Genomic DNA, 25034 nt, shown 5'->3' with positions numbered 1-25034 from the left:
ACCTCCCCTCCGATAACCATCAGTTTGTTCTCTACAGTTAAGTGTCTGTTTCTTGGGGTGGCTGGTGGCCCAGTCAGTTCGATGTCTGACTTCGGCTCAGGTCATAATCTCGGTGTCCTGGGATCAAGCCCCGCATGGGGCTCCCTGCTCAATGTGAAGTCTGTTTGTCCCTCTCCCTCTCCTTCTGACCCTCCCCCATTTGTGCTCTAATAAATAAAATATTAAAAAAAATAAAGAGGGGGTCTGGGGGCGCCTGGGTGTATCAGTGGGTTAAAGCCTCTGCCTTCAGCTTAGGTCATGATCCCAGGGTCCTGGGATCGAGCCCCACATCGGGCTCTCTGCTCTGCTTCCTCCTCTCTCTCTCTCTGCCTACCTCTCTGCCTACTTGTGATCTCTGTCAAATAAATAAATTTTTTAAAAAATCTTAAAAAAATAGTCTGTTTTTCTTTCTTGTCTCTTTCTTTTTTCCTTTGTCCATCTCTTTTGTTTCTTAAATTCCCTATCAGTGAAATCATCATATGGTATTTGTCCTTATTTGATTGCCTTATTTTGCTTAGCATTATACTCTCTAGCTCCATCCATGTTGTTGCAAAAGGAGAGATGTCATTCTTTTTATGGCTGAATATATTCCATTATGTGAGATATATATCACACCTTTTTTATTCATTCATCTATCCATGGCACCTGGTGTACCTTTAACCCACGGAGAAAGAGTTTATTTATGTATTTGACAGACAGAGATCACAAGTAGGCAGAGAGGCAGGCAGAGAGTGAGAGGGAAGCAGGCTCCCCACTGAGCAGAGAGTCTGATGTGGGACTCGATCCCAGGACCCTGAGATCATGACCTGAGCTGAAGGCTGAGGCTTTTACCCACTGAGCCACACAGGTGCCCCCTGGTGTGCCTTTATATTTAAAGTATCTCTTACAGATAGCATATTGAGTCATGTTATTTTATACAGTTTGACAATTGCTAACTTGTTTATTTATTTATTTATTTTCACCCCCTTTTTTGGTTGTTTTTTAATTTTTTTGATTTATTTTTTATTTATTTTCAGCATAACAGTATTCATTATTTTGCATCACACCCAGTGCTCCATGCAATCTGTGCCCTCTATAATACCCACCACCTGGTACCCCAACCTCCCAACCCCCGCCCCTTCAAAACCCTCAGACTATTTTTCAGAGTCCATAGTCTCTCATGGTTCACCTCCCCTTCCAATTTCCCCAACTCCCTTCTCCTAACTCCCCATGTCCTCCATGCTATTTGTTATGCTCTACAAATAAGTGAAACCATATGATAATTGACTCTCTCTGCTTGACTTATTTCACTCAGCATAATCTCTTCCAGTCCCGTCCATGTTGCTACAAAAGTTGGGTATTCGTCCTTTCTGGTGGAGGCATAATACTCCATAGTGTATATGGACCACATCTTCCTTATCCATTCGTTCGTTGAAGGGCATCTTGTTTCTTTCCACAGTTTGGCGACTGTGGCCATTGTTGCTATAAATATTGGGGGACAATTGCTAACTTTTAACTGGAGTGTTTGGCCTACTTGTATTTATATTTAATGTAATTCTTGATATTAATTTTTTCTACCATTCTGATATCACCTTCCATTTGTCTTGTCTGTTCTTTGTTCCTGCTTTCATGACATTTTTAGTAAAGCAATATTATTTAATTTCTTTTAATGACCACATAGCTTTGGCTGTTTGTATTTTTTTTAAGGTTTGCTCTAGTGATTACAGAGTGCATCTTTAACTTATCACAAACTTCATTTCCTCCTGTTTTGCATTTATAGTTACATATCTTACTTTTTTTTTTCAAGATTTTTCTTTACTTATTTGACAGACAGAAATTACAAGTAGACAGAGAGGCAGGCAGAGAGAGGAAGGGAAGCAGGCTCCCTGCTGAGCAGAGAGCCCAATGTGGGGCTCGAACCCAGGACTCTGGGATCATGACCCAAGCCGAAGGCAGAGGCTTTAACCCACTGAGCCACCCAGGCGCCCCTATATCTTACTTCTTATACTAAGTATTCAATAATACACTGCTATTATCTTTGCTTTACACAGCCATAATCTTTTATTTATTTATAAATATAAATATAAATATGAATATATATATATATATATATATATATATATATATATATAATATTTTAATCCTCTAATCTTACATTTACCTTCCTGTGTAATGCATTCCTTCCGGTAGCTCTGAGTTTCTTTTATTACCACTTCCCTTCACACTAAAATACTTCTTTCAATGTTTCTTATTGTATAGGTCTGCTATAGACAAACTGTCTTTACTTTTGTCCATCAGAAAATGTCTTTATTTCTACCATAATTTTAAAAACATCTCCCTGTATATAGAATTCCAAGTTAGCGGGTTTGCCTTGAAAAAAAAAAATCATTTAAAAAGTTATCCCATTGGGGCGCCTGGGTGGCTCAGTGGGTTGAGCTTCTGCCTTTGGCTCAGGTCATGATCTCAGGGTCCTGGGATCAAGCCCCGCGTCGGGCTCTCTGCTCAGCAGGGAGCCTGCTTCCCCCCTCTCTCTCTGCCTGCCTCTCTGCCTACTTGTGATCTCTCTCTGTGTGTCAACTAAATAAATAAAATCTTAAAAAAAAAAAAAAAGTTATCCCATTGGGATGCCTGGGTGGCTCAGTTGGTTAAGTGGCTGGCTGCCTTTGGCTCAGGTCATGATCCCAAGGTCCTGGGATCGAGTCCCACATCAGGATCCTTGCTCAGCAGGAAGCCAGCTTCTCTCTCTCTGCTTCTGCCTGCCACTCTGCCAGCTTGTGCTCTCTCTGACAAGTAAATACCTAAAATCCGGAAAAAAAAAAAAGTTATGCCATTGTTCTCTGGTCTGCATTGTTTCTGAAAAGATGTCAGCTATCATTTATATTATTGTTTCCTTTTATATATTTTTCTTTTCTATCTCCTTTACAAAAAACCTTTGATTTTCAGCAATTGACTACGACTTGCCTAAGTCTTTGTATTTATCTTGCTTGGGTTTGGTGTCCAGTGTACTGTTAAGCCCATCAAATGAATACTTAACTTCTGATATATTTTTCATTTCTAGCATTCCATATTGGTTCTTTTTATAGTTTTCTATCTTCCTGCTACTATTTTCTGTTCACCATGTTCAACATCTGGAACATTGCTGATTTTGTTTCTCATCACTCCTGACATTTTCTTATTTCTTTGCATATCTCAATTTGTTATTCTATGTCAGATATTATATATAAAGAACAGTAATTTACAAAGTTCAATGAAATGAAGGGCTGTTTCTTTGAAAAGATAAACAATGCATCTATGTTCACCAAGGATATTGGCTTAAAATTTTCTTTTGGCATCCTTGTCTGGTTTTGATATCAGGGTAATGTTGGCTTTGTAAAATGAGTTTTAAAATGTTCTCTTTTCTATTTTTTTGGCAGAACTTGAAAAGCATTGATATTAACTATTCAATATTTTATACAATTCACCTATGAAGCCATCTGCTCATTGACTTACATTTGTTGGGAGGTATTTTAGTCATGCTCATCAGGAAAAAAAGAGAGAGAGGATGCAAATAAAATCAGAAACAAAAGATGTTACAATTAATACCACAGAAATACAAAGAGATATAAGAGACTACTATTAAAAACTATATGCCAACATGTTGACCAACATAAAAAAGGTGGGTAAATTCCTAGAAATATACAACCTACCAAGACTGAATAATGAAAATATAGAAAATCTGAAGACTGATTACTAGTAAGGAGATTAAATCAGTAATGGAACACTTCCCAACAAACATTAATGCCGGGCTTAAGCCCAGGACCCTGGGATCATGACCTGAGCCAAAGATAGACAGATGCTTAACTGACTGAGCCACCCAGAGTGCCCAATAAAATAAATATGTAAATCTTAAAAAAAAAAAAATTAGGCGAGGAGTCAAGATGGCAGAGGAGTAGCAGACTGAGATGACATCAGGTCACAGGAGTTCAGGTAGATAGTTATCAAACCATTCCAAACACCTACAAACCCAACAGGAGATTGAAGAGAAGAGCAGCAATTCTAGAAACAGAAAATTGACCACTTTCTGAAAGGTAGAATGTGTGGAGGAGTGAATCCAAAGCAATAGGAAGATAGACTGCAGGGGAAAGGGCCAGCTCCCGGAAAATGGTGGAGCAATGGAACACAAAATCCGAACTTTAAAAGTCTGCTCCACTGAGGGACATCGCTCCAGAGGCTAAGCAGGGTGGAGCGCTCATGGGGACAGTGTGGTCTCAGGTCCCATGGAGTCACAGAAGGATCAGGGGTGTCTGAGTGTAGCAGAGCTCGCAGGTATCAAAGTGGAGAAGCCAGCTACAGAGATGGAGCCAAGGAGTGAGCTCTCAGTTCAGGGTTACCTTAAACCGTAATCCACAGCACAGTCACGCCACTGCTCTTTGAACAGAGACCCCACAAGTGGCAGATCCAGGGAGACCCTCCTTCCTCCACCGGAAGAGCAAGTGGCATGGATCTGCTGGGGTTTGGAGAATCCAAATGGGGCTGTGTGCCAGAGACAGAAATGCTTGGTCACAGGCTGGTGAACTTGGAGCACAGCCAGAGACCAAGGAGACAGGAGTGATTGAGCACTTTTCTCCAAGGGTGCACTGAGGAGTGGGCCCTGAGCTCTTGACTACTCCTTGCCAAAGACGGGGAGATTACCATTTTCATGGCTGTCCTCCAGAGCTCTACAGAAAGCATGTAGGAAACAAAAGCTCCTGAGAGCAAACCTGAGCAGATTACACAGGCCAGTCCCTGGCAAGGGCAGTGCAATTCTGCCTTCGGCAAAGACATTTGAGAATCACTACAATAGGCCCCTCCCCCAGAAGATCAGCAAGAACATCCAGCCAAGACCAAACTCAGTGATCAAGGAGAACAGTGGAATCCAGAGGAAGGGAAAGCAAAGCATGGAATTCATGGCTTCTCCCTATGATTCTTTGGTCTTGCAAAGTTAATTAAATATTTTTATTTTTTTCTTATTCTAATTTTTAAAACTTTTCCTCTTTCCTCTTTTAACGTTTTTTAACTAGTTTATCTTAACAATACCGTTCTTAAAAAAGTTTTTTAAACTTTCATTATAGTCATATTTTATCCTTCATTGTACCTAATTTTATTATTTGTACACATATAGGGTTTTTTCCTCTAAAAAATTTTGGGATACAATTTTTTCTTCTTCTTTTTTTTAAAATTTATTTTTTATTTTCAGCATAACAGTATTCATTATTTTTTGCACCACACCCAGTGCTCCATGCAATCTGTGCCCTCTATAATTGACTCTCTCTGCTTGACTTATTTCACTCAGCATAATCTCTAATAGATCAAAACATACCCTAAATCTAGCACAGGGCTTTGTTCCAGTCTCCAGCGTGAGCAAATTCTCTCCACTTTCTTTTTTTTTCTTTTTCCAACCAACTTATCTTATCAATTCCTTTTTTAATAATTTTTTAAAATGTTCTTCTTTACAGTCATATTCCATCCATTCATGTTTGTCCTTATTTTTGTGTATATATATAAAGTTTTTCTTTCTTTAAAATTTTGGGAGATAGTTGCTTCTAAGAGACCAAAATACACCCAAAATCAAGTGGGTGGCTCTATTCTATTCACGAGTTTTATATATATATAAAATTCTTAATTTTTAACAAAATTTTTAGACTTCTTTTTATCCCCTTACCTCTCCCCCTGATTTGGTGTCTTTTCTGATTTGATTAGCATATATTTTTCTAGGGTCTTTGCCACCCTTTCAGTATTATATTCTCTTGTTCATATATCCTTATCTGGATAAAATGACAAAGCAGAAAAACTCACCACAAAAAAAAAAAAAAAAAAGAACAAGAGGCAGTACTGAAGATGAAGGACCTGATCAATATGGACATTGGTAATATGTCAGATCTTCGGTTCAGAATGACGATTCTCAAGGTGCTAGCTGCATTCGAAAAAGGTATGGAAGATATTAGAGAAAACCTGTCTGGAAAAATAAAAGCCCTTTCTGGAGAAATAAAAGAACTAAAATCTAACCAAGCTGAAATCAAAAAAGCTATTAATGAGGTGCAATAAAAAATGAGGCTCTTACTGCTAGGATAAATGAGGCAGAGAGAGAATTAGTGATACAGAAGAACAAATGACAGAGAATAGAGAAGCTGAGCAAAAGAAACACAACTACTGGACCACAAGGGGAGAATTCGAGAGATAAGTGATACCATAAGACCAACCAATATTAAAATAATTGGGATTCCAGAAGAAGAAAAAGATGCGGGGCAGAAGGTATATTGGGGCAAATTATTGTAGAGAATTTCCCTAATATGGCAAAGGGAACAAGCATCAAAATCTATGAGGTGCAGAGAACCTCCCTCAAAATCAATAAAAACAGGTCCACATTCCATCATCTAAAAGTACAACTTATAAGCTTAGTGACAAAGAGAAAATCCTGAAAGCAGTCCAGGACAAGAGGTCTGTAACATACTATGGAAAAATAATAGATTGGCAGCACACTTATCCACAGAGAGCTGGCAGGCAAGGAAGAACTGGCATGATATATTCAGAGCACTAAATGAGAAAAACATGCAGCCAAGAATACTACATCCAGCTAGGCTATCACTGAAAATAGAGAGATAAAAAGCTTCCAGGACAAACAAAAACTAAAAGCAGTTGTAAACACCAAATCAGCCCTACAGGAAATACTGAAATGGTTCCTCTAAGCAAAGAGAGGGCCTAAAAGTTGTAGACCAGAAAGGAACAGAGACAATATACAGTAACAGTCACCTTACAGGCAATACAATAGCCCTAAATTCATATTGCTAAGTTACCCTGAATGTAAATGGGCTAAATGCCCCAATCAAAAGGCACAGGGTATCAGAATGGATAAAAAAAACAAAACCCATCAATATTCTGTCTACAAGAAACTCATTTTAGACCCAAAGACACCCCCAGATTTAAAGTGAGGGGAAGCCATCTACCATGATAATGGGCATCAAAAGAAAGCTGAGGTGGCAATCCTTATATCAGATAAATCATATTTTAAACCAAAGACTATAATAAGAGATAAGGAAGGACACTATAACATACCCAAAGGGTCTGTCCAACAAGAAGATCTAACAATTTTAAATATCTATGCCCCTAACATGGGAGCAGCCAACTACATAAACCAATTAATAGCAAAATCAAAGAAACACATTGACAATAATACAATAATAGTAGGGGACTTTAATACCCCCCTCACTAAAATGGACAGATCATCCAAGAAAAAGATCAACAAGGAAATAAAGGCCTTAAATGACACAATGGAATAAATGGACATCACAGGTATATTCAGAACATTCCATCCCAAAGCAACAGAATACACATTCTTCTCTAAAGCACATAGAACATTCTCCAGAATAGATCACATCCTGGGTCACAAATCAGGTCTCACCTGGTACCAAAAGACTAGGATCATTCCCTGCATATTTTCAGAACACAATGCTCTGAAGATAGAACTCAATCACAGGAGGAAGTTTGGAAAGAACTCAAATACATGGAGGCTAAAGAGCATCCTACTAAAGAATGAATGGGTCAACCAGGAAATTAAAGAAGAACTGAAGAGATTCATGGGCAAATGAAAATGAAAACAAAACTGTTCAAAATCTGTGGGACACAGCAAAAGCACTCCTAAGAGGACTATATATGGCAATACAAGCCTTTCTCAAGAAACAAGAAAGGTCTCAAATACAAAACCTAACCCTACACCTAAAGAATCTGGAGAAAGAACAGCAAATAAAGCGGAAACCCAGCAGGAGAAGAGAAATAATAAAGATCAGAGCAGAAATCAATGAAATAGAAACCATAAAAACAGCAGAACAAATCAACAAAACTAGGAGCTTGTTCTTTGAAAGAATTAATAAGATTGACAAACCCCTGGCCAGACTTATCAAAAAGAAAAGAGAAAGGACCCAAATTAATGAAATCATGAATGAAAGAGGAGAGAACACAACCAACAGCAAAGAAATACAAACAATTTTAAGAACATATTATGAGCTATACACCAACAAATTTGACAATCTGGAAGAAATGGATGCATTCCTAGAAACATATAAACTACCAAAACTAAACCAGGAAGAAATAGAAAACCTGAACAGACCCATAACCAGTAAGGAGATTGAAGCAGTCATCAAAAATCTCCCAAAAAACAAGGGCCCAGGGCCAGATGGCTTCCCAGGGGAACTCTACCAAACATTTAAAGAAGAATTAATACCTATTCTCCTGAAACTGTTGCAAAAAACAGAAATGGAAGGAAAACTTCCAAACTCATTTTATGAGGCAAGCAGTACCTTGATTCCAAAACCAGACAAAGACCCCATCAAAAAAGAGAATTACAGGCCAATTTTGCACAGATGCAAAAATGCTCACCAAAATACTAGCCAATAGAATCCAACAGTACATTAAAAGGATTATTCACCATGACCAAGTGGGATTCATTCCAGGGCTTCAAGGTTGGTTCAACATCTGCAAATCAATCAATGTGAGACCACACATTAATAAAAGAAAGAACAAGAACCATATGATACTCTCAACAGATGCTGAAAAAGCATTTGACAAAGTACAGCATCCTTTCTTGATCAAAACTCTTCAAAGTGTAGGGATGGAGGGTACATACCTCAATATCATCAAAGCCATCTCCGAAAAACCCACAGTGAATATCATTCTCAATGGAGAAAAACTGAGAGCTTTTGATGCTAAGGTGAGGAACATGGCACCACTGCTATTCAACATAGTATTAGAAGACCTAGCCTCAGCAATCAGACAACAAAAAGAAATGAAAGGCATCCAAATCAGCAACAAAGAAGTCACTATCCCTCTTTGCAGATGATATGATACTTTATGTGGAAAACCAAAAAGACTCTACTCCAAATCTGCTAGAACTTGTACAGGAATTCAGTAAAGCATCAAGATATAAAATCAATGCACAGAAATCAGTTGCATTTTTATACACCAACAGCAAGACAGAAGAAAGAGAAATTAAGGAGTGGATCACATTTACAAATGCACCCAAAACCATAAGATACCTAGTAGTAAACCTAGATAAAGAGGCAAAGAATCTAGTCTCAGAAAACAATAAAGTACTCATGAAATTGAGGAAGACACAAAGAAATGGAAAAATGGGGGCGCCTGGGTGGCTCAGTGGGTTAAGCTGCTGCCTTCGGCTCAGGTCATGATCTCAGGGTCCTGGGATCGAGTCCCACGTCGGGCTCTCTGCTCAGCAGGGAGCCTGCTTCCCTTTCTCTCTCTCTCTGCCTGCCTCTCTGCCTGCTTGTGATCTCTGTCTGTCAAATAAATAAATAAAATCTTTAAAAAAAAAAAAAAGAAATGGAAAAATGTTCTATGCTCATGGATTGGGAAAAGAAATATTGTAAAAATGTCTATGCTACCTAAAGCAATCTATACGTTTAATGCAATCCTTATCAAAATGCCATCAATTTTTTTCAAAGAAATGAAAGAAATAATCCTAAAATTTATATGGAACCAGAAGAGACCTTGAATAGACAGAGGAATATAGAAAAAGAAAGCCAAAGTTGGTGGCATTGCAATTCCAGACTTCAAGCTCCATTACAAACTGTTGTCACCAAGACAGTATGGTACTGGCACAAAAACAGACACATAAATCAGTGGAACACAATGGAAAGCCCAGAAATAGACCTTCAATTCTATGGTCAACTAATCTTAGACAAAGCAGGAAAGAATGTCCAGTGGAAAAAAGTCTCTTCAACAAATGGCGTTGGGAAAATTGGACAGCCGCATGCAGAAAAATGAAACTGGACCATTTCCTTACACCACACACAAAAATAGACTCCAAATGGATGAAAGACCTCAATGCGAGAAAGGAATCCATGAATATCCTTTTTTTTTTTTTTAAGATTTTATTTATTTATTTGTCAGAGACAGAGGGAGAGAGAGCGAGTGAGCACAGGCAGACAGAGAGGCAGGCAGAGGCAGAGGTAGAAGCAGGCTCCCTACTGAGCAAGGAGCCTGATGCGGGACTCGATCCCAGGACCCTGGGATCATGACCTGAGCTGAAGGCAGCTGCTTAACCAACTGAGCCACCCAGGCGTCCCGGAATCCATGAATATCCTTGAGGAGAACAAAGGCAGCAACCTCTTCGACCTCAGCTGCAGCAACTTCTTCCTAGAAACATCGCCAAACGCAAGGGAAGCAAGGGAAAAAATCAACTACTGGGACTTCATCAAGATCAAAAGCTTTTGCACAGCAAAGGAAATAGTCAACAAAACCAAAAGATAACCAACAGAATGGGAGAAAATATTTGCAAACGACATATCAGATAAAGGGCTAGTATCCAAAATCTATAAAGAACTTAGCAAACTCAACACCCAAAGAACAAATAATCCAATCAAGAAATGGGCAGAGGACATGAACAGACATTTCTACAAAGAAGACATCCAGATGGCCAACAGACACATGAAAATGCTCCACATCACTCAGCATCAGGGAAATACAAATCGATACCTTAATGAGATACCACCTCACACCAGTCAGAATGGCTAAAATTAACAAGTCAGAAATCAACAGATGCTGGTGAGGATGCGGAGAAAGGGGAACCCTTCTCCAGTGTTGGTGGGAATGCAAGATGGTGCAGCCACTCTGGAAAACAGCATGGATGTTCCTCAAAAAGCTGAAAATAGAGCTATCCTACAACCCAGAAACTGCACTACTGGGTATTTACCCTAAAGATACAAACGTAGTGATCCGAAGGGGCACGTGCACCCAAATGTTTATAGCAGAAGTGTCCACAATAGTCAAACTATGGAAAGAGCCTAGATATCCATTGACAGATGAATGGATAAAGAAGAGGTGGTGTATATATACAATGGAATACTATGCAGCCATCAAAAGAAATGAAATCTTGCCATTTGCGATGACATGGATGGAACTAGAGGGTATTATGGTGAGAGAAATAAGTCAGAGAAAGACAATTATCATACTATCTTCCTGATATGAGGAATTTGAGAGACAAAGTAAGGGGTTTGTGGGTAAGGGAAGGAAAAAATGAAACAAGATGGGATCATGACAGAAAAAAAACACAAGAGACTCTTAATCTCACAAAACAAACTGAGGGTTGCCTGGGGCGGTAGGGGGTAGGGAGAGGATGGTTGGGTTATGGACATTGGGACATTCTCTATGGTGAGTGCTGTGAACTGTGTAAGCCTGATGATTTAGAGACATATACTCCTGAGGCTAATAATACATTATATGTTAATAAAATTTTTAAAAAATCAGCAGGAAGTTAACACCAGGAGTTCCAGAGAGCCATGGGAAACCAAGTCTCTGCTCTTAAAGAGCCTGCATGCTGTATCACTCATTCCAAGATCCAGCAGAGAAAGAACAGTTTGAAAGGCACTTGGGCTATACACAAAAGAGATTCACAGACTAAGAATCTTGCAGATCACTGGGGGTGCAAGGGATCTGCAGGAGCTTTCTTTGGGAGAGGAACTGCTGGTGGGTGTCACTTCTCTTGACTTCTTTCAGTCTAGCTGGGCTTATACTTTTGGGAACCAGTTCTGACACCCTCCATGTACCTTCTTAGTACCACCAGCCCCAACCTGGAGTTCCTCTGTGCACCTAACTTAGCAAATGTCCCTCCAAAGCAGTTCTCACCCCACCACACACAGCAGGCAGCCCTGGCCAGGATCACCAATCCTACAAAATAAATCCCACCTTGTGGAGACAGAGGAGCGAACTTGTCCACCAGCACAACCACAGTAGCTACAGCCAGGCCTCTCAGCCCATTGGGGGCAAGCTCTGTTCAAAATGCACCTGTAGCAGTCACAACGAATCAGTGCAGACAGCTGGGCAGTTCAGCCCTAAGCGACAATAGAAGGGCACATGCAGCCTACATAGAAGATACCCCTTGGAGTGCCTGGTTCTGGTGACCAGGAGACTGTGCTACTGGGTAACACAGGATGCCTTCTATATAAGGCCACCACTTTCAACACTGGGAGACATAGCTGACCCTACCTAATACATAGAAACAAACACTGATTCAGACAAAATGAGACAGAAGAATATGTTCTGAATAAAAGAACAGGACAAAATTCCAAAAAAAATTTTAAGTAAATGAAGATAAGCAATATACCTGATAAAGAGTTTAAAGTAGGGGCACCTGGGTGGCTCAGTGGGTTAAGCTGCTGCCTTCAGCTCAGGTCATGATCTCAGGGTCCTGGAATTGAGTCCCACATCAGGCTCTCTGCTCAGCAGGGAGCCTGCTTCCCTTCCTCTCTCTCTGCCTGCCTCTCTGCCTACTTGTGATCTCTCTCTGTCAAATAAATAAATAAAATCTTTTTTAAAAAAAAGAATTTAAAGTAATTAGCATTAATATACTCACTAGATTTGAGAGAAGAGTTGATGAACTCAGTGAGAACTTGAACAAAGAGTAAACATAGAAAGAACCAGTCAGAACTGAACAATACAGTAACTGAAGTGAAAAATACAAGCAGATTAGAGGATACAGAAGAATAGATCAGCAATCTAAAAATCTGGGGCGTGGAAGGCAACCAAGATGAACAGCAAAAAGAAAAATGAACTTTAAAAAATGAGGATAGTTTAAGGGACCTCTGGGATTAACATTGAGTATGCGAACATTCACATTTTAGAGGTGCCAGAAGTAGACAGAGAAAGAACAGAAAACTTACTTGAAAAAATAATAGCTGAAAACTTTCCTAACCTGGGGAAGGAAAAAAGTACCAGTCAAAGGATGCACAGAAAGCACCAAACAAAATGAACCCAACAGAGTCTGCACTAAGTCGCATAATAATTAGAATGGTAAAAATGAAAGATGATCTTCAAAGCAGCAAAAAAAAAAAACTGTTAAGTACAAGGGAAATCCCATAAAGCTACAAGATGGTTTTTCAGCATAAATTTTGCAGGCCAGAAGAAATAGCATGAAATAGTCAAAGTGCTGAAAGCAAAAAGCCTACAACCAAGAATATTCTACCCAGAAAAGTTATCATTCAGAATTGGGGAGCGATAAAGAGTTTTCCAGAAAAACAAAAGTTAAAGTAATTCATCACCACTAACCTAGCCTTACAAGAAATGTTAAAGGGACTTTTTAAATGGAAAAGAGGGGCACCTGGGTGGCTCAGTGGGTTAAGCCTCTGCCTTCAGCTCAGGTCATGATCTCAGGGTCCTGGGATAGAGTCCCGCATCAGGCTCTCTGCTAAGCAGGGAGCCTGCTTCCTCCTCTCTCTCCCTCTCTCTCTGCCTACCTCTCTGCCTACTTGTGATCTCTTTCTGTCAAATAAAATAAATAAAATCTTTTTTTTTAAAAAATAAAATAAATGGAAAAGAAAAGGCAGTAACTAGAGGGAAGGAAAGGAAAAAACTTCACTGATCAAAGCAAACTTACAGTAAAGGTAGCAGATTAATCACGTATAAAGCTAAAATGAGGATTAAAAAATAAAAGTAATAAAATCAATTATATCTACAAAAATCAGTCAAGAGATCCACTAAATAAAAAGATATACAATATAACATCATACACATAAAATGTGGAGGATTAATGTAGTACTTATAGAATGTGTTCAAACTTAAACAACAGTTAACTTAATATAGACTGCTATATATATAGAATGTTATACATGAACTTCATGATAACCAAACCAAAAACCTATGAAAACAAAAAATAAAGAAAAAAGAATCCAAGCATAATACTAAAGAAAGTCATCAAACAAGGGAAGAGAGCAAGAGAAGAAAGGAAAAAGAAACTAAAAAAAAAAAAAACAAAAAACCAGAAATTAAGAAAATGGCAGTAAATACATACCTATCAATAATCACTTAAAATGTAAATGCACTAAATGCTCCATTCAAAAGACAGAAGAATGAATTAATTAAAAAAAAATTACACGTGGCCTAAAAGAGACTCACTACAAATCTAAAGATATGTACAGATTGAAAGTGAAGGGATGGGAAAAAAAATAGTCTGTGGAAGTGGAAGTAGAAAAAAAGATGGGGTAGCAATACTTAGAGTAGACAAAACTGACTTTAAAACAGACTATAATAAAAGGCCAAAAAAAGAGTATTGCTGCATAGTGATAAAGGGATCAAACTCAACAAGAGGATATATAAATTGTAAATAACTATGCACACAACTCAGGGACATCTAAATATGTAAAGCAAATATTAACAGACACAGAAAAAGACAGCAATACAATAATAACAGGGAGCTTTAACATATCACTTGCATTAATGGGTAGATCATCCAGACAGAAAATCAGTTAAGAAAACAATGCCTTTGAATGACACATTAGGCAGGATGGACATAACAAATACTACAGAACATTCCATCAGAAACAGCAGAATATACCTTCTTTTCAAGTGCACATGAGATATTTCTCAGGTTGCATCACATGTTAAGCCACAAAACAAATTTCAATCAACTTAGGAGGACTGAAATCATATCAAGCATCCTTTCCAATCATAGTGGTATGAAACTAGAAAAAAAGTTGGAAAAAAACACATACTTTGGGCTAAGCAATATGCTGCTAAATAATCAGTGGGTCAAAAAAGAAATCAGAGACTCTCTGCCTACTTGTGATCTCTGTCTGTCAAATAAATAAATAAAATATTTTAAAAAAATAAAAAAAAAATAAAAAAAAAAAGAAATCAGAGAGGAAATTTTAAAATTCTAAAGAAAAAGAAAAATGGAAATGCAATAGTTCAAAATCTTAGAGATGCAGTAAAAACAGTTTTAAGAGGACAGTTTATAGTGATATAGGACTGACTGAAGAAATAAGAAAAATCTCCAAAAACAATCTAAACTTGTCCCTAAAGGAACTAGAAAAAGAATACATCCCAAAGTTAGAAGGAAGGAAATAATAAAGATCAAAAAGAAATAAATGAGAGACAAAAAGTAGAAAAAATAATCAATGAAACTAAGAGCTGATTCTTTGAAAAGCTAAATTTGGTAAACCTTTAATCAGAGACATAAAAGAAAAAAACAAAAAATGAAGGTAGAGAAGTTAGAACCCACACCTCACAAGTACAAATGATTATGAGAGACTACTACAAAAAATTACATGTCAAAACACTGGACAACCTAGAAAAAAATACATAAATTTCTAGAAACATACAATCTTCCAAGACTAAATCAGGAATACAAAATATGAATAGACTGATTACCAGTAATGAAACTGAATCAATAATCAAAAACTCCCAACAAACCAAAGCCCAAGACCAGATGGCTTCCCAGGTGAATTCTACCAAACATTTAAAGAAGAGTTACTACCTATCTTTCTCAAACAATTTCAAAAACCAGAAGGCAAAGGAATGCCTCTAATTCATTCTACAAGGTCATATTACACTGATATCAAAACCAAAAATATAGTAACAAAAAAAGAAAATCACAGATCAATATCTCTGATGAACACAGATGCAATAATCCTCAACAAAATATTTGCAAACTAAATTAAAAAATACATCAGAAGAATCATACACCACAATCAAGTAGGATTTATTCTAGAGATGCAAGGATGGTTCTATATCTGGAAATCAATATGAAACAGCACATTAACAAAACAAAGCATAAAAATCATATGATCATCTCCATACAGGAAGAGCATGTGACAAAATTCAACATCAACTCATGAGAAAAACTCTCAACAAAGTTTAGAGGCAACATAAATGTAACAAAGATCATATATGACACACCCAGAGCTAAACATCTTAATAGTGAAAAGCTGAAACCTTTTCCTCTAAGATCAGAAACAAGAAAAGAATGTCTATTCTCAACACTTTTATCCAAAATAGTACTGGAAGTCCTAGCCACAGCACTCAGACAAGAAAAAGAAATAAAAAACATCCAAACTGGAAAGGAAGAAGTACAACTGTCACTATTTGTAGATGACATTATACTATATATAGAAAATCCTAAAACTCCACCAAAACACTATTAGAGTAAATTAATTTGGTATAGTTTCAATTCAGTAAAGGATCCAAAATCAATAGAGGAATCAGCTACATTTCTGTACATTAATAACAAACTAACAAAAGGAAGTTAAGAAAACAATCCCATTTACGATTACATCAAAAATAATAAGATACCTAGGAATAAATTTACCAAGGAGGTTAAAGACCTGTATTCTGAAAACTGTAAGACAGTAGTGAAAGAAATTGAAGATGACAAAAATAAATGGAAAAATATACCATGCTTCACGGACTGGAAGAATTACTATTCTTAAAATGTCCACATTACCCAAAGCAATCTACAGATTCAGTGCCATACCTATCAAAATACCAATAGTACTTTTCACAGAGCTAGAGCAAAGAATCCCAAAATTAATGTGGAACCACTAAAGCCTCCAAAGAGCCAAAGTAATCTTGAGAAAGAAGAACAAAGTTGTAGGTATTATAATCCCAGATTTCAAACTACACTACAAAGACAGCATAATCAAAACAGCATGATATTGGCATAAAAACAAACACATAGATCAACAGGATAGACTAGAGAGCCTAGAAACAAACTCATGCATACCTGATCAATTAATCTATGACAAACAGAATATACAGTGGTGACAGAACAGTCTCTTCAATAAGTAGTGTTGCTAAAACTGGACAGCCACATGCAAAAGAATGAATCTGGACCACTATCTTACACCTTTCACAAAAACTAAAAATGAATTAAAGACTTGAAAGTAAGATCTGAAACCGTAACACTCCTACAAGAAAACACAGGCAGTTAGCTCCTTGATGATAGCTTGGAGACAGTTTGTTGCGTCTGATACCAAAAACAAAGGCAACAAATGCAAAAGTAAACAGTGGAACTGTATCAAACTATTAAAAAAAAAAACTGCTGCACACCAAAGGATACCATCACAAAAATGAACCTACTGTATAGGAGAAAATATTTGCGAATCTTTTATCTGGTAAGTGGTTAAGGGCTAAAATATACAATGAACTCATACAACACTGTAGCAAAAAATCTAATTAAAAAATGGGCAGATCTAAACAAACATTCTTCCAAAGAAGACACACAGATGGCCAACTTGTACAAAGGCAATCAACATCATTAATCATTAGGGAATACAAATTAAAACCACAATGAGATCACCTCACCTGTCACAATGGTTATTATTAAAAAGACAAGGAGTAACAAGTGTTGGCAAGGATGTGGAGAAAAGGGAATCTTGCACACTGTTTGGTGGGAATGTAAACTGGTGCAGCCACTGTAGAAAACAATCTGGAGGTTCCTCAAAAAGTTCAAAATAGAACCACCCTATGATCCAGGTATTACTTCTGGGTATTTATCTAAAGAAAATTAAACAACCTGAAAAGATATCTGTACCCCCATGTTCACTGCAGCATTATTTACAATAGCAAAGATATGGAAAAACCTAAGTGACAACTGATGGATGAATGGATAAAGAAAATGTGGTGTATATATATGTATTATACAATATAATAAATACCATTATGCAATATAATACAAATATTATTCAGCCATAAAAAGGAGGAAATCTTGCCATTTGCAACAACATGGATCTGGAGGGTATAAATCCTATTTATGCTAAGTGAAATAAGTCACATAGAGAAAAACAAATACCCTATGATCTCATATATATGTGGAATTTAAATAAAACATACACACCTGATAGATATAGAGAACAGACTGTGGTTCCTAGGGGTGGGAAGGGGGCAAAGTGAATGAAAGGGGTCAAAAGGTACAAAACTCCCTCTCCCACTCCTCCTGCCTGTGTTCCCTCTCTCACTGTATCTCTCTCTCTCTGTCAAATAAATAAATATTTTTAAAAATAAAAAAAAGAAAATAAATAAGTCACAGGGATGTAAGTACAGCATGATGACTACAGTAATACTGTACAGCATATATTTGAAAGTTGCTAAGAGAGTAGATCTTAAAAGTTCTCTTCAAAAGAAAAAAATTTTTTTTCAAGATTAACTTATTTGTGAGAGAGGGAGAGAGAGAACACAAGCAGGGGGAGAAGCAGGCAGAGGGAGAAGACGACTCCCTGCCCAGCAAGGAGCCCGATGTGGGACTTGATCCCAGGACCCTGGGATCATGACCCGAGCTGAACGCAGATGTTCAACAGACTGAGCCACCCAGGTGTCCCAAGATAAAAAAATTTATAACTTATATGGAAATGGATATTAACTGTGCCTACTGTGGTAATCATTTCTCAGTATATACAAATACTGAATTACTATGTTATACATCTGAAACTAACATTGTTTTATGTCAATGATACTTGAATTTAAAAAACCCAGTACTTTACCTCCACAAAGGGCAGCTCCTTCTTTAGGTTAAGGTAGAGATGAGGAGGTAAAGGGAACTAAATCCTTTTAATCTATAGTTGAGCTGGGTTTGAGATTTTTTTTTTTTAATATTTATGAGATTCAGTTTAAGAATGGCTTAAAAACATTTTAGGGTGAGATGAGAACCTTCAGGAGAAGTCAGGATCTGAGCAGTGGTGTACAACTTGAGCTGTACAACTTAGCTGTTTGCTTTTGAACTCAAGAGATTTTTCCCTATTTTACATTCTTGCTGCCAGCTGGGGAGCTGTCTTTGCTCTGCACTAAGCACCCTTCACTGTGCTCTAAGATCTGTCTGTCTCTCTCTACCCTGTGCTCTGACTCCACCTTTTGAGAGGTGTTGCCTTGTTCTCAGTGAAAACCTGGATAGTCACAGAGGGCTACTTGTCAGCTCTCCCGCCGTGCCCCAGCTTGTGGTAACCCTACTTTATACTTGGTAAAAGTCCCTAGTGCCTCAGAGAAATTTGTATTAACTCTCCAGCCCTCCCTCTATTCTTTAACAGAGTCCACCCACCTCAGGATCATTCTTAGCTCTTTCCCTGACCCCAGCCTCCAGCATACTATATTCTTAAACTCAGTGAAGGCCCCTGGGAAAGGGGTGGCAGGTGGGTGAAGCCTTACTCTGTGGCTGGGGCTCTTCAAAATTCCAAATTGTCACTCCAGCCCAAACACAGTCAGTGAAGGTTTGGCTGGTTTCTCTTCACTGGTCTGTAGAAGATTCTTCTTCCTCCTGCTATCCCACCATAAATGGAAGTATCTATGTGTCTCCTTTTTTCCTGGGAAGGCTCATTATGTTCTGAATTTTAATTTATTTAGATGTCTTTGTGTCCTCAGTTCTCTGGTGATTTTTTAGAGAACTACCATTTCCTAGCTTCTTCACCTTTCTCATTATTACAGTGGAAACAACGTCTAACTTTTGCAACTTGCGACATCCTCATAGAAAGTAGCAGTCTTTCTTACCCCTTTCGATGACAGAAAACAGACCTGGAGCAGATAAATAACTTGCAAAAGGTTTAAAACTTAAAGAAACAACTGTAATTTAAACTTATATTTCCTGACTCCAAGTCTAGAAGTTCTTTGCATGCACAAAGGAGTTCTTTATACTGCACAACAGGTAGTAAAAAGGCGATTTGTCTGAGTCATTTACCCTTTCAGTATTTCTAGTTTGTAAACTGAAGGGACTGTGCTAGAGAAACTCAAAAGTCTCCTTCAAATCTAGTACTTCAAGATACAATTAAGTCCGTGTTTTTAAAATATATACCATCACAGTTTCTGAAAGACTAATTGTCTTTAGATTTTACATGTCTAATTAGCGTCACAAATTCATCAAGTCCCAAACTAACTCCTGTTTTCTTTATACATACCCTAAATTTACTCCTCCTCTGGTCTTCATCTTAGTAGATGACAACTCCTTCCTATCCCTCAGAATAAAGTCATGGAAATCATCCTTGACTTTCTTCTCTATTTCACAACAAATCCATCAACTAATCCTATGGATTACTGTAATAATGTCTATCTAGTGTCCTCTGTTTTTGTCCTTCCTCCCCCTCACTCATACCCCAAATGTATTTTCCACAGAGCAGAGAGAATGGTCCTTTTAAAAGTTGTATTATGTCATTCTTCTTAAACCCTGCCAATCGCTTCCCCCTTCCCACAAATGGAAAAGAAAAAGTTCTTCAAATGGCTTATAAATCCTATGTGATTTGGCCTAACTACTTTGATCTTACCTCCTACCATGTACCCCTGTCTTACAACACTCCAGCCATACTGATTTCCTTGCAGTTCCTCCAACACATCTGGGATGATCTCTCCTCAGGACCTTTGCATTTGGTTCCTCTCATAAAATGGCCTATCTCCAGGCATTCCCATGAGATAGACTCTGCTCAAATGTCATCTTAACAGAGAGGCCTTCCATTACACTCTATATAAAAAGCAACTCCTCCTTCCTCTCATCCTACCCTAAAACTTCCTTTCTCTCTCACTCAGCTTTAGTTTTCTTCAAAGCACTTTCACAACCGTATCTGTATGTTTATTACGTCTTCCTGCCACCCCAACGTAAGCTCCATGAGGGCAGAGCCTTGCCTGTCTCATTGTTGGATACCCACTGCCTACAACAGTGACTGGTACCCAGTAGCCCACAATAAACATTTGCTGGATAGAAAACCACAGAACAGAAAATTTTAATGGAAAGACAATTATAGGGGCAGCACGGAGAACTCAAAAAGCTGGGTTTGAACCTCAATTCTGACTCCGCAAAAATTTTCCCAACAACTGCCCTCTTCTTTCTTACACCCCTCTCATAGCCATCCCCGTGCTGAAGGTGGTAGTAGTAGAGGTAGAGGTTAGAGGTGAGACACAAAATGTGGCAGGGAAGGCAAAAGTAAAAGTGTAGCCCAACCCACGGCTGGCCATATTTGAGCTTTTGTTGTCTGCCCTCTTAAGGCAGGGGAAGGAGGGTAGCCAAGTAAATCCCACAGGATGTCATTAAACAACATCATAATAGAGAGTCTGTTGGGGTGCCTGGGTGGCTGAGTCATTAAAGCATCTGCCTTTGGCTCAGGTCATGATCCCAGGGTCCTGAGATCAAGTGGCAAGCCTGTTTCTCCCTCTCCCACTCCCACTGCTTGTGTTCTCTCACTCTGTCTCTCTCTGTCAAATAAGTAAATAATCTTAAAAAGAGAGAGAGAGTTTGTCATAAAATGAAAAAGAGCTTGCTGGCTCAGCCAATAAAACACCGAAGACTCTTAATCTTGGCAAAGTACAGTTATGCTACACACTGGGAACAATCTTTAGTTTGGAAAGAAGCCAAAGTATAATGGTTAAGATGCCAGACTTTAGAGACATACTGGTTGACTTCAAATCCAGGCTCTGCCACTCACTATATGGCCTTGGACAAATTATCTCATCAATCTGGGTCTGTTAAATGGGTATAATAATGCTAATCTCAGAGGGATGTGGGATAATGCCAATCTCAGAGGGATGTGGAATAATGCCAATCTCAGAGGGATGTGGAAGGATTAAAAGAGATAAATGTGAAGTGATCAGCCTAAAACTGGACAATGTCAAAGGGCTCTATAAAAAAGTTATTGTTACAGTTCTAAAAATTATGCTTCATCCCCAGCACAGTGCAGACCAAAGGGAGACCAATATTAGTAATAGAAGGAAAATGTATTCTTTTTATGATCTTTTGACATAGATCTCATTCTATTAGCTCTCTTAACTATACCATGTGACAAGAGACCAAACTGTCCATATACCTTGGTATATTTTATTGCAAAGCTCCCCCTGCCTTGTACTTCCCAACACCTCTGAGAAGTCCTAACCACAGATAAACACAGAAAGAGAAGTACAGAAATAGCTAGAAAGTCCAAGTGAGCAAGTTAAAATGAGAAGAGCAATGATACAATGTTATACTTCCGAGAAAAAAAAAATCTGCTTTATAAGCTAAAGTATTAGGCAACAGCAAAAATATGACAAAAGGTATCCCAATGTATATTCTGATCCATATGAATCAAATTGGTGTCTTCTGGAAACCATTTTAGAATATACAACTGAAATATATGTTAAAATTACTATCAGGAAAAATCTCAGACAATAGAATTTTATTTTTTAAAATATATTCATCCTCCAACTCTAAATGGCTTTATGTAAAACACTGGTCTTTGTGATTCACAAAAAGTATGTGTCAATTCCTGAAAGCAAGGCGAAATGATAGGAGAAACTTTCAATGTTATTACAGCCATGAGTATGAACCCCAATTCAACAGTCTGTCTTTATTAATTGCTCTTCATTTCATCTTTGTGAAAAAGGGGAGGGAAAAGTAAGAGGAAAGAAGACTAGGCATGACTACCCTGCTCTATAGCATCTAGCTTAGGGCCAGGAATAACAAAATATAAGTGTTTGATAAGTGCTCAAAAATATTAAAATCCAAATAGGAAAACAAATTTCCTAACATATACCTGTCATATATATTGGGGGAACATAACACTGATGCACTATATATTATAGTATAATCTAGTGTTTACATAAGCAGGTTCTGAAACAATCTGCCTGGATTTGAAATCTCCCTTAATTTATCAGCTGGGTGACTTGGGCAAGTTACTCTTCTGCACCTCGATTTCCTCATCTCTAAAATGGGGAAATGGCATCTTCTTCATAGGGTTGTTGTGATGGTTAAATAAGAAACATGAGGTGCTTAGAAAAATATCTCACTTAGAATGTACATAATAAATGCCAGCTGTCATTAAAGAACAGAAATTAGTGGCTTAATTGAGGAAATTTTCATTGAGAGATAGTTAAGCAGAGTTCCAAATTTATGTGCAAAGTTATTCATATCAACCGCTAAAGTTGTATGCTTAGATTCAAGCATTCAATGAACAGTGATGTTATGATCTTGAATATAGTTCTGGGGATTACATAGGCAGCTTCCTCATTCCCCATCCTATACAACTAATCATTCCCTGCTCTTGTTGGGGCCCAGGCATCAGTTCATCATAAAATCAAATCCCTTCCATGAATGAAATTCTTAATGCTTAAAAACAGACAAAAAGCAAAAAAAAATTGTAAGTTTAGCAAACCAACCACTAGTACACAAGTATAGTAGAATGCTTTTAAAGTAAGTAAAACTCTAAAAAGCACAATTGCGAATCAAGGTGGACTGTGGGTCAGGATGGAAGGAGAGAAGAAAAGAAAAATGGGCAACAGGAGGAATAGAAGACTTCAGAGACCTGTGAAAATTTAATTCCAGAATATTCTTCCTTTCTCTTTGCTATAATTGTAAGAGCTTTTCTCATATATAACATATAACATTTTGCAATATTTACAACACTCAGATTTTTGTAAATTCATTTTCCAAAACTCTTGTGAGGCTCCATTAATTTGTCACTTAAAAGCAATTCAGAATTAAAAAGAAACATACTCAAAATAAAGACCACATTTCTGTTATTTGTGGGTAATTTTCCCCCCACTATCAAAAGGCCACACATCTGGCAGTTGTTTTTTCAGAGCCAATGATAGATACAGACCAGCCACCTTCTCTTCCCAATCATGCCTCCCCCTAGTTACAGAAAAAAGAAAAGAAAAGAAAAGTCTGCCAGGGTTCCAAATGGTAGGTTTTCTCTCCAGGCCAAATGACACGTGGGGAGACCCCCCACCTTCTCAGCTTATTAGCACTTTACTGTAGATAAAGAGCAAATCTACACTAGTGATTGTTTAAAAAAACTGTTTCTTAAAGCCAGGCATTTCTTTATAATCCGCCCCAAACCCCTCTCAAATATTCTATATCAAAGGCGTATCCCCAACGGAGTCCAGCTCCTCTCTTCTTTTACACCCTTTGGAGGCCTCCGGAGAAATCACACCTTTGGTCAGCAATTCCATGAATCCTGTCTAGTCAAGCCAACATCTCAGCTGAGTCTTCAAGTCAAGTGTTAAAAACGAGCTTAATGGGGGCCAGGTGGTATGCCCACTCGCTCTCAAGTTTTTTAAAAATTAGTGATTTAAGACGCTTACAAATATACTAATTACTAATTAAATCCCGTAAGGGGCTGTGCACGAGGAAAACCTCCAGTTTAATACCCCCATTTTTTTGGAAAGGAGGAGGAAAAATCCAAAATTACATATTTAAATTCCTCCACACGCTAAAAATCCTGTCAATGATGAATTTTAAAGAAATCTCTACTATGTATTGTATTATTTATATATAATTGCGTACAAAAAAGACAGGTAGCACAGAGACTGCAAAATATACAAATATACAAAATATACAAAATAATACAAATATACGGTACATAGATCCCTTCTCAAAAAAAAAAAAAAAAACCACACCCTCTCTGGGTGGCTTCCCAGGCTCGCCGGGACCAAAAAGCGTCACAGGGGTCCCGGCGGAGGCCCAGATCTTCAACGCAGAGAAGGCTGCGTCGCTGGCGCCCCGGGGCAGGCGGGCGCTCCGGGTCTCCCGGGGCTTCCCCTCCCCCGGGCCCGCCTAGTCCTATCCTGCCCTGCCCCGCAGTCCCGCAGGCCGCAGCCCGGCCTCTCCGCGACCCCGGCGCAGCCCGCGGGAACCGAGCAGGGGCCGCGCGGGGGTTCGGCCCGGGCGGGGAAGGGCGGGGCGGCCCAACCCAATGGGGCCCCAGACTCACCATGGCCGAAGAGCAGCGAGCGCGCCCACAGCCCGAAGTCACAAGGCGCCGGCAACGCCCGTTGTCCTGGTGACGCCAGCTGGGCGCCCCGCCCCGTTCCCAAGGTGGGCTCGGAGACGGCCATTGGCGGCTGTCGAGCACGTGACGTGCAGGGCGGTGCCGTTTGGACCGCCCCCACACCCCCCTCCGACCCTTGCCTCTGCTCCTGGGCGGGGCCTCTGCATCTGGACCACCATCATCCTGATCACCTTGACATCCCTCACCTGACAGATAACCCCGCCTCAGGCTGCCCAGCTGGAAGAGACCTTTGTGGATTTACCTTATTTAAGAAACAGATTACACAGGTAATACGTGATTATTAAAGACATTTTAAACTAATGATAGCAAGAATTAGAAAGAATAAAACCACACTAAATCCCAGCACAGGTAACTACAGCTTATATCCTAGTTTATAGGCTTCCAGTGAAATGTATATTATAATATATTGTATTCTTTAAAGTGAAAGCAAACCGTCCACACTTTTATAACCTACTTCTTTTTAAAAATTATCTTTGCATGCCAATT

At 38.6% G+C, this 25034-nt stretch overlaps 1 protein-coding gene across 8 annotated transcripts in view; it reads right to left on the bottom strand.

Annotated features, from left to right (window-relative positions):
- The window catches only part of FBXL2 (F-box and leucine rich repeat protein 2), a 155067-nt gene extending 130510 nt beyond the window's left edge, over nucleotides 1-24557 (bottom strand). For 7 of the 8 annotated variants that reach the window (XM_059162209.1, XM_059162208.1, XM_059162212.1 and 4 more), the window contains exon 1: nucleotides 24471-24557. In XM_059162209.1, the coding sequence (XP_059018192.1) occupies nucleotides 24471-24473 (3 nt within the window). In that variant the 5' untranslated portion in view covers nucleotides 24474-24557. The remainder of the gene's footprint in view (nucleotides 1-24470) is intronic. The other variant, XM_059162215.1, reaches the window with a different exon arrangement.
- Between the last annotated feature and the right edge of the window lie 477 nt (nucleotides 24558-25034).

This window comes from Mustela lutreola, chromosome 2, assembly GCF_030435805.1.
Source record: "Mustela lutreola isolate mMusLut2 chromosome 2, mMusLut2.pri, whole genome shotgun sequence".
NCBI lineage: Eukaryota > Metazoa > Chordata > Mammalia > Carnivora > Mustelidae > Mustela > Mustela lutreola.
This window is presented reverse-complemented; position numbering and strand designations above follow the sequence as displayed.